This window comes from Pundamilia nyererei, unplaced genomic scaffold (assembly GCF_000239375.1).
Source record: "Pundamilia nyererei isolate P.nyererei 1_Seehausen unplaced genomic scaffold, PunNye1.0 scaffold00084, whole genome shotgun sequence".
NCBI lineage: Eukaryota > Metazoa > Chordata > Actinopteri > Cichliformes > Cichlidae > Pundamilia > Pundamilia nyererei.
The window spans coordinates 515,344-525,870 of NW_005187485.1; the positions used below are offsets into that span (position 1 = coordinate 515,344).

General features: G+C 35.8%; 1 protein-coding gene across 1 annotated transcript in view; it reads right to left on the bottom strand.

The window, feature by feature from the left end:
* Positions 1–3,813: 3,813 nt before the first annotated feature.
* LOC102208804 (complement C4-B-like) overlaps positions 3,814–10,527 on the bottom strand; it is a 19,483-nt gene continuing 12,769 nt past the window's right edge. Inside the window, exons 24-38 of the mRNA XM_013912206.1 lie at positions 9,725–9,820; positions 9,044–9,206; positions 8,718–8,899; positions 8,428–8,586; positions 8,274–8,333; positions 8,110–8,200; positions 7,866–8,034; positions 7,625–7,709; positions 5,983–6,057; positions 5,806–5,908; positions 5,616–5,705; positions 4,764–4,862; positions 4,556–4,639; positions 4,344–4,476; positions 3,814–4,270 (exon numbers count right to left, since the gene is read on the bottom strand). Coding sequence (XP_013767660.1) covers positions 4,132–4,270; positions 4,344–4,476; positions 4,556–4,639; positions 4,764–4,862; positions 5,616–5,705; positions 5,806–5,908; positions 5,983–6,057; positions 7,625–7,709; positions 7,866–8,034; positions 8,110–8,200; positions 8,274–8,333; positions 8,428–8,586; positions 8,718–8,899; positions 9,044–9,206; positions 9,725–9,820 — 1,728 coding nt within the window. The 3' untranslated portion in view covers positions 3,814–4,131. The remainder of the gene's footprint in view (positions 4,271–4,343; positions 4,477–4,555; positions 4,640–4,763; positions 4,863–5,615; positions 5,706–5,805; positions 5,909–5,982; positions 6,058–7,624; positions 7,710–7,865; positions 8,035–8,109; positions 8,201–8,273; positions 8,334–8,427; positions 8,587–8,717; positions 8,900–9,043; positions 9,207–9,724; positions 9,821–10,527) is intronic.

Consider the following 10,527-nt stretch of genomic DNA (forward strand, 5'->3'; position numbering starts at 1 on the left):
AAGTGACCAAATATCCAGCAGATTTAAGGAATCCTCTGTGGATGCATTGCATCTCAGACAAGATGGCCACCCACCAACCCACCTTTTGTAAACCACATGAAGACAAGTAGGCTATATCAAGGGTGTAGAGCAAACAAGGTATGTAAGTGACATTCATCTAAATGTACAAGAGAGCATATAGGTTAAGACACTGCGCTAACATAAGAAACATAAGAGGTAAGAAACTATGGGTGATACAGAAGAAGCGTGTTTTCTTTTACTTTCACGTCTGCTCAATCCATATATGTTACAGTGTGTGTGTCTGTGTGTGTAAAACGTCAGTTATTCAGCTTTTGTTATTTCATACTTTTGTTGCAAATATCTTGACGTAGCTAGGTTTTTCTTGGTAGACACAACAAGCAACTTACAATACAATGTTGTGGTATTGGAATGTCAATGACAAGCAGATAGTAAATGTATAAAAATCGACAATAATTGCATATTGAATTATGGGGATTCCAGGCCGGCGGGAGTGCAACATTAACAGCTGATGCTGCACAGCAAAGCTGCTGGCGTCACATGCTTTCTTAAAAATGGCATACAGTGTAACAAGTACTACTGTTAAATTACGGAAAACTGCCGGCAACAAAAAGGTTATTGTGCAGTTATTTTTACAGTGTACCTAATGTAATGTAAACTGCAGCAATAGTTTCTTTTAAAAAAAATATATAACAGTATATTATATAGGTTTTACACTATACCAGTGTCTGCTGCTTGGCTTTCATTGTACCTTCATATTAGAGTACCCACTGTATTCTACATAAACTGTTTTGTATCATCAGTTCTTTATATTAACTTTAAAAATGGATTTCTTGCTAAATGTGCAAAAGTACGCAGAAATAAAGTATATGAGGCAAAAACAGAGTTTGCATAATTCTAACAAGCTTGAAAGTCAATACTTATCAATGCAGTGTTGCAGTCCAGACTGTGGGGAGGCCAGCCCATCACTGAGCTCTATTGTGTGTTTTTTCTTTCTCGGTAACACTGGTTCAATCCCTACACACAGTTTTGTATCCACACGCAACATAACATAATTCCTCATCTTAAAAAAACAGTATAAAGTTGCATAGCCTTGAGTACATTGATTTCCGTGTCTTTGTTGACCCTTGAGACAAAAACAGCTTATAGCAATTCAAACAACTGCCCTGAAGATAGACACTGTAGAACAGGCATTGGGTTTGCTGGTTTTAGTGTAGCTTTCCTTTTGCTTGGAAATGTTTAGTTGTAGTTTAGTTTTTATTTAGTTTTAGTGTTTTTGAGTAGCATTTTATTTAGATATAATATGCCAGAGGAAACATTTAGGTAACTCAGTTGAGATACTCCCTCTATATTTTCATTTTATTTTAGTTCGTTTTCCAAGTTAACAAAATGATTAAACTTCTTTTTTTTTTTTTTTTCAAAAGTCTTGTTTTTATTTTAATTTTAGTAACTTTAGTGTAACCTGAGACTTGACTTTATAAAAAAATGATGTGGCTCAGAGACTTTATAGAGTGAGACTCAAGTCTAAACAAGAGAGCGCAACTCCCCCCAAATGCCATGGACTATACGTAAAGTTCAATGTTTAATGATTTTTCTTTTTACAACATGTTGTCATCAGCTGCTTTTATAACAGCACTCTCATGTCTGACCTTTGACCTATGACCTTAGATACTAAAACTGTGTATTTAATTATTTTCTTTACCCTCATGATTGGAGCAGACATGGCTGAAATCTTTGGCTTCTATAAGCTGTAAAAACCGAGATAAGATATATTCATGTAGTGTTTGAGTTTGTAACACTTTATGGTGTGATTGTAGCGCCGTGGGGCATCCCTGAAAAACTTTGAAGTCTGTTCTTTTAATGCCCTTTCATATGATATATTACTCAATAACACATTATTATTACTCGATACTCAATATAAACAGACAGACGAACAAACAGAAGCATACTTGCGCCCTGCCTTTGGGAGGAGAAAGCTATAAGACTGAACAGCAGCAGTCTTCTGAGGCATTCGGATCTATGGAATTGAGTTATATTAACACCACTGTGTGTTTTTACAGCTGTAATTGTTAAATTGTAGCTTCTTTTGTTAGATTACAAAAATGTAATCACATAACCTAAAGGGCAAGGATACAGTCAAAACAATTAACATGTAGTGTGGGAAAGCCAGGAATGGTTACACTGCATGTATAAGTATACAAGCAAGGCTACACATGCATATACACATTTACCTAATTAACTGGTTTCTATGAGCCATTTTACAGATACATACACACTTTCCTGTCTGTCTATAAATTAATCTCTGAGTCACAGAAGTCAAATAAACCAGTAACAAAGTAATGGGAAAGTCAGGTATATTCTTTTTCAGATGCGTATGTTGATTTGAAAACTGAAACTGAAGAAGCTGAGTGGTATTCCCCTATCCACCTTCTGTGGCAAAGTTTTATCCTGTTAACAGAACAAATCATGCTAAACAAAGTGAAAAACAAAAAGACAGCGCAGCATGGACTGCTAAGTGGGGGGTCCCGCTTTATCTTGCGGCACCGTCCTGAAACACCTGTGCCTTTTACGCCGCTCGACATCGTAGACCACCCTCAAACTGCTGACCCTCTCTTGGCCTTTGGAAAAAAAAATGGTTATAGACGTGCCATCAACACCTATGGCAAATGCACACCTGAGAAAATACACCTGATTATATGAGCACACTTCAAATTTCCCCCAGAGCTGTTCCCAGATGTTGCTCAAGCACATTTCATAGGCCAGAGCAGGTCAGATTGTACTTGGAATGGAAAATGTACATTTACAGTAAATCCCTTTGGGCAATACACAAATCTACCAAAAATAAACACTTTATTTTTCAACTGCACTTCAATCAGTTGTTGTTGTGAGAATAACTTATTGCGTTGCGTAAATCAAGTGTTCTTTGGTTTACGTCATTATACGAAAACTCATGTCGAAACTGTTCGGTCACGACAAGCCACTGCTTACTTCGACGAGAAAAAAAACACCATCTTTTTAAAATGTGTTGTTGGCAGCTCACAGCACACCAAAGCAATCTCGAGATGAAAATATGCGATGCTGAAGTCAGACTATTTATTTAACTTTTATTGGTTCAGATTTAATGAAATGTCTAATGGTGAGGCTGAAACAGTGCGCACATTGATCTGGTTGTGATTGAAGTTATGGTCAGTGCGCTGTGTTGCTTACATTGGACCTGGACTCAGAGATTAGAATAATATAAGCACATAAGCCTTTGCTTGTTCTCAGCCACTTCACCGTGCACCCCGGCACCTCTGGTTTTCTCCCCGCCCCTCTGCATTACCTGCAAGTTATATAACTGCACAGAGTACCCCATGTTGCATTTGTGTAATATGACCACATTTTAGGGACTACAGATCAAATTTAATGCTTGTGAAGAGATGATTGAACCATATCTTGTCAGTGTGCAAATCCATGAGCAGCAATGGACTCGTGCACTAAAAGTCACCCCCTCCTCCCCTTTTTTCCTCAACCTGCAGATGTTATATCGGGAGGGGGTGACTGGAATTACACTGAGTACAGAGACCCCTCTCAGAGCCTTTGCTGCAGTAAAAAGAAGAAAAAAAACAACATAAAAACAAATATATTCGACAGAAACCTAAATCAAACCACACTGAATCACACTTCTGGGAAAAAATGTGAAAGTGCAGACATACATGTTTGGGCCCACTGTGTTTCTTTTTACCCAGTTGCTTCTGTTTCATTTTAAGTTATAAAATGAATATTATGCAAACAATGACATATTCTCTATAGCATGAAGATGTTTTTATTTTACATGAAACACAGACCGTTGTTTTGCATATGAAAGATTACATTACAAAGTGATGGAGTCACACTCAGTATGTCTACCAATGTCTTACTGTACTTACTGTATATGTTTCAAGGTTTTATCATTTTGATTTATAGGTAGCTAGATAGATGCAGAGCATACATGTATAGCTATGTACTGTGACGTGGTAGTAGAATAAGCCAAAAAGTATAAGAAAAACAACAAAAGCTCTAAGCACTCATGCTAATCGTGTATCTGATGGGAAAGTCGTTTAATCAAGCTCCATTAAAATGAAGCAGTTTGTTTCACTGTCTGCAGCCATCTATCATGTACTCTTGTACAAAGTCATTAAAATGCCTACAAGACTTTCTATTAGCACTTTTACTACATTCTTCTGAAGGCTTTTTTTCAACCCACGTGTTTGATTCCAGCAGATACTGCATCCTATAAAAAGAAGAAAGCAATGAAGAGAGAATCGTTCTCTGAAATCTTTCCTTAATATCCCTGATATACTTACATTCCACTTGTATCTTTTGTGGTGCCATCTTTGCCCATGATGAGATACTGTTTTCCCATGTCTAGTTTTCCTTTGCAGTGAACCCTCTTAGCAAACACTCGGACAGAGTTCTTACTCACCAACATATCGTTATCTAGTAGAAGGATTATAATTATTATATTTAAAGAAAGTCTTCAAATAAACATAATGAAAGGCAACAATAGTTCACTTACTCGATTTGAGAACCTCAATTATAAGAGTGGTGTACAACTCAAAGTTACTCTTCACAGAAATACTGGAGACCTCAACGATGTATGCTGGAATACAAAACAAATAAAGAATTAATGCAGTGATTAACACCCCCAAAAATGCTAACAAGCTAACTAGCAAACAGTAAATATTTGATGCTTTTCACGTAAATGTCTTGTTTAGAATACTGACCGTAATCTACGATAGGGAAGGAGCAAGCATGTTGGACACGGGTAACCTTCAAAATTTTTTGTCTTGGATCAAATGTTTTTTGTAGGGTATGACAGGGTCCTATAAAAAGATTTTTAAAAAGTCAAGACACTTACATTTTTTTGATTGTTTTTTACACAAAATTACATAAAATTAAAAACAGACATGTTTCTGTTATGGAAGTCCCAGCATGGACTCAGGATCACTTTTCTGTGAATACAGCTGTTGGCTTCATCAAAGTCATATATTAGCACATCTCGAAAGGCACCCTCAATTCTGAAAGGTCTGTATGCATTGCAGAGCAACATATGCTGCTATCCAGGCAATATATATCAGGGAAGGTCTTGCATATTTCAGCACGACAATGTAAAACCATACAAAGCATCAAGTTAAGAAACATGATATTTTAGTAACGAGCCTGGGTGCTCAACTAGTCTGCCTGTAGTCCAGACCTCTGCCCAAGTGAAAACATTTGGTGCTTGACAAAATGTAAAATATGACAAAAAAGACCCACAAGTGTCGAGCATCTCGAGTCCTGTATCAAACAAGAATTGGACAACATTCATCTCCCAAAAGTCCAGCGCTATTTCAGACATATACAGAAATTTACAGACTTTTGTTTTTTGAGATGCGTTGCTGCCTTTCAATTAAAAATGGGCTATTTTTTTAAAAACATTTTAAGCAGTTTAAACATTTAATATCTTTTCAGTTTTATTTTGAATAAAATATGACTTTATGAAATCTGAAAATCACTGCATTCAGTTTTAATTTTAATTTTAGACGGCCGTTTTAGATTTGGGGGTGTCATTGTAGTGTACTAAAAAATTTTTGTACTTTCTGCGCATTCGCACACGTCCTCTGAACACAGTTTGGATACCATCTTGCTTCTTTGTGGTGCAGCGTAGAACACAGTACACTTTCTGTCTGTAAGAAAAACACATAGTACTATTTATGAAGTCCTATTCAATAAAAGAGATCGCATATGTGTTTGTATAAAGAGAGAAAGAAAGAACGACAGTCTTACCTGGTTCATAATAATCATAGAATGTGGCTGGAGCAGGCTGTAGAAGCCCAACTGGTACCAGTTGTTTAGCTTCAAAACTAATACATTCCTCATCCTCTTTCACCTTCACAGAGATAAAAAAGTAAATCTAACATTTGACAAGCACATTTATTTTCCATAACCTGAATTCATCCATACCTCGTTGAAGTAAATCAGAAGTCTTCCAAAATACGTCTCATAATGGTCAATGTAATGTTCAGGTGAATCTTTTAACTGGGGAAAAAAAGAATTAAACAATTTTGCATTTTAGCAGAAAAAAAGAATCTTCTGAAGTTTCAGTGTGAGTACAGGTCATTCCAGTTTCACATGTAACTTTTATCATAATATTTTTGATGTGCTCTTTGAAACCACAAAATATTTTTTTCTTGAGTTAAATGAGATTTCTGTATGTTAAATATAGCTAACTTAAAATAACTTCACACATAGATAAAGAAAAGATCTAAAGACTAAATACATTTTTTTCACAAGTTTTCTCTCTTTAACAGAGAAAACTAAAGGCTTGTATTTGTTTACTGTAAATTTGCAAAAACATCTTATTAAGGTTATCAATTGTGTTTTTAAACTTAGCACAAAAAGTAAGATCATTTGTGTTTGGTCAGTTTTTTCTTTGTTGTAACAATACTTCTTGACAAGAAATCTTATACTGCCAGAAAGCCTGTGTTTTACCCTTAAATGGCGCCACATTTGTAAGCAAAATATATATGTATAGTTCTGTGTAAATAATCATTCTGTACATATGATAATTTTTAATCCTAAAACTGTTTATAACCTGCATAGTTCACATTTCTGTATAACTGTATACCTCAGATTTCTGTATAGTTTTTTTTATTTCATATTTATATCCTGTTCATAGCCTGTACATAATTATAGTTATAGAATATTCATAACATACTTCATACCGTGTACATTATAACATACCCATAATAGACCCATTTCTTTAATATACTTACATATCTATATTATTGCTAATATATATTGTAATATATCTATATCATGGCTAAAGCAAACTGCATTTCATTGCCCTGTACCTGTGACATGTGCAATGACAATAAAGTTGAATTCTATTCTATTCTATTCTATTCTATTCTATTCTATTCTATTCTATTCTATTCTATTCTAAAATGCCTTATGGGTTAAGCATCACAGTTGAGTATGTGGGTTGCTCTGCCAATGCCAAACAGCTTATACTCCTGTTGACTCTTGTTTGGTGTTGTTTATTGGATTGAGTGATTGAAGTGTGAAGCAACAAGACATGTTTGCATCTTAATTCATTTGTTTCACAAATATGGGCTCCAGCACCATGTGGAAGAACCATACACAGCTATAAAAGCCTGGCACCTCGTCCTCATGTTGGTCAGCAGCCCGGTTACACACTGCTGTGGAATGATTTCATGTTCTCACGCTGAAAACGCCAGCTGATAACCACCTTTTATGTAACCACTAAGTCTGATTACTAATGTTAGTTTCCTGAGTATGACAAACTTACTTGGAAGCAGTATAATGCAGTTTATACAGGATCGAACCTTCCATATAGGCTTCTTGTCTTATTTTATGTTTATTTTTTACATTTTTGTAATTTCTAATTATCAGAATGACACCCCAGCACTTGTATTTATGTCACAGTGCAACTCTGACAAATATTGCCTCAAAGAATGTTAAAATGAAGCACACCACGTGCAATTCCCCTTCAGCGTAAATAATTGCTGTGGCATCGAGATTTGCACATGTCTAGAAAATCTTCTCTTACTTTGTAATGGGAGTAATGGTGAAGAATACCAACCTTATCCAGGTCCTCTGTTTTAGCCTCAAATCCACTCAATAATGTAATATCGGCAATGGCCATTCCTGTAAGATTCCTCTTCTTACTATGACCATGAATACAAAAAACAAAAGGACATTGAGAAAGACATTGATCAGGAAATGATTTTTTTGGTTGTTTGTTTTTTGAACTGCACAGCTCATACTCTGAATTCATATTCATGAAAAGTAAATATGAATTTACTGGATCTCATTTAACTAACCTGACACAGACAGTGTAGGTAACAGCCTCATTTGGACTGAAGTTATTATCAATCTCTCTCCTGTATCGGGTGTGAGCATCAGACCCCTCAATGGCTGTTCGTCCCAGGTCTTCCTGGTCTTGTTTCGCATCATCGTAGTCATAGTATTCATAATTTTCTAATATCGGAGCTAGATAAGCAAAGATTAATGTAAGTGTATGCCTTTTATCAGTAGTTGTGATTTGTTAGCATTTACAAATCTCACCAGTGTACTTCACTTTCCCCTCCACTCTGACACTGATAGACACCTGGTCACATTCATCCTTGGGTTCCAATAAATGGTAAGCCTTAACAATCTACAAGGGACATTTAGAGTCAATTATAGATCTGATTGATAATATACAAATCAAAGATGTGAATCCAACATACTTTAAGCTTAATTTCTCCTTTTCCAGTCAGATGCACGGTGATGTTGTTCCCTGTAAATTTCTAGGACAACGCAAAAAAATTAAATTAAATTAAATTAAATTAGAATGAGGTTTAATATCATATAGATATGTCTGAGTGCATTGCTTTATGATACCTTCAGGCTGGTCTCTACTTTTTCCTTCTTATTTTCTAGTTGAAGTGTTACAATTTCATTCCTTCCAGCGGATGTGAAATCTGCTTTCAGTTTTGGTTCTGGACTGGGAGGCTTTTTTAACTCGTACTCTGCGAGGGCTTCCAGGGCCATGAGGGTATCCTGGGAATGGTAAGAATTCTTATTAATATAATGGTTGACATGTCTTCCCTGACAGTGAATAAATGGTGTTAAACAACAGGGGAAACAGGAGTTCCACACAAAGATGGATTCTCCAGCTGTAGCCTAATCACCTGTGTTGACTTGAAGCCTCCATAATAGTTTTCTCTGGAGTTTAACCAACAGGCTGCTCTCTCTGCCCAGTTTATATGCCCAAGCTGAACAGCAGTTAGAAGGACGTAGGCTGTCGTCTCTATTGTGATAGCATCCAGCTTTGGGCTGTCATTAACTGCCCAAAAATAGCAGTCATTCGTTCCTAATAAAAAAAACAAAACAGAATAATTATACAAAAATTAGACATTATATGATAATATAGGAAGAGACAGCACATATAATTTGGTCATAGTAATAGATTATTGTATGTATAGTGCCCACACTCATTTGCTTGTACTGCACATACCTTTAATAGCCGCTGCTTCCACTTTTTTCCATATATGTGAATGATCTGTTGTATTTGGCATGCACACTGAGAGGCAATAGGCTGTAATGGCGACAGCATAGGGATGCTGCAGCTCCACTGCGAGTGACTGGAGATATGATGTTGAAGAGGAAATACTTGGTCTCTGGAAGAGAATAACATGAAGGTGGTGAATTATTTTTTGCTCATATTTGTTGTGAATTATGGGCTAACTGTGGCAAATAAAAATTAACAATTCTCAATGTAGCATCAATTATTTTGTGTCCCCGAACCTGATGAATGTCCTGTTTTTATCTAAATAGCAACAGTAATGCTAATATATAGAACGTTTTTCACAGGACTCCCTGCAGGTGAAACACTAAGTACATCCTGACACCTTTCATAGGAATTAGGAAGGTAAGTAGCAACCTAGTGCTTCTAATTAAATGCACCGGAATAACTGATCATTTGTGAGCGTGCTCACCACTACAAAAGCAGGAAATTTGGCATATGCTTTGGTTATTTTTCTCTTTTGTGTAATATTCCATTAGAGTTTATCATTTAAATGCTGTCTGGTCTGCAGTCTGGACTCAGATACCAGACTGACTACAATTACCCACTTGTAGTCAAAATTACTCAAAACTAGTAAAAACAGTACAGTTGGTTTTTAATATCACCACTCACCACTTTATTTTGCATATCAGACTGGAGAAATTCAACGGACCGGTACAGTGCAAGAGTTATGAAAGCAGTCACTGATGCATCTTGGTCTTTGTCTATCTAGATAAAACACACAGATACAAAGTTGCACTCAGATCACTGTATTTTGGTTTGTTGTATTTAGATCTAAATGGGAGATAAATTAAAGGAAAAGAATGAACATTATAAAATGCAGTGCATTGGCCCATCACATGCTGCCAGAACAGCTTTAATGTAACTTGGCATTGACTCGACCAGTGTCTGGAGCTCTGATAGTAAAATAGTATGTTCTTCTTCCAAAAATATTCCCTTCTTTTTGTGTTTTAGTTAGATTTAAAGATGATGACTATTGCAAAGAAACCGCTGCCATCAGGATGGAAATGGGCCAACCAAGGCTTTATAACTTTTCCTTTAATTTGTCATCTGTTTATACCCCTAATGTTCTAATTAGGGGTGCAACGATATACAAAATTCAGGGTTCGGTTCGATACTTTGGTGTCACGGTTTAATATTTTTTCGATACCAAAATTTTTTTATGCTTTTTTAATTTGTCATTTATTAAAATTATAAATATATATTTTAACTCAAAAGTACAGTTTTTAAATTTAATGTTTCTGAAAGAACAAAGTAATAAAAAAATTAATCTATCTGATCGAGAAATCACTCATCTTTGGAAAAGAGAGTTTATTACAGAGAAATGGCTCTTTCCAAAATAAAAGCTATACTATACGCTTCTTCTGGGCTATATTCTCAGCAGCATATTAAACATATCAGGTCCCCATAAGGAG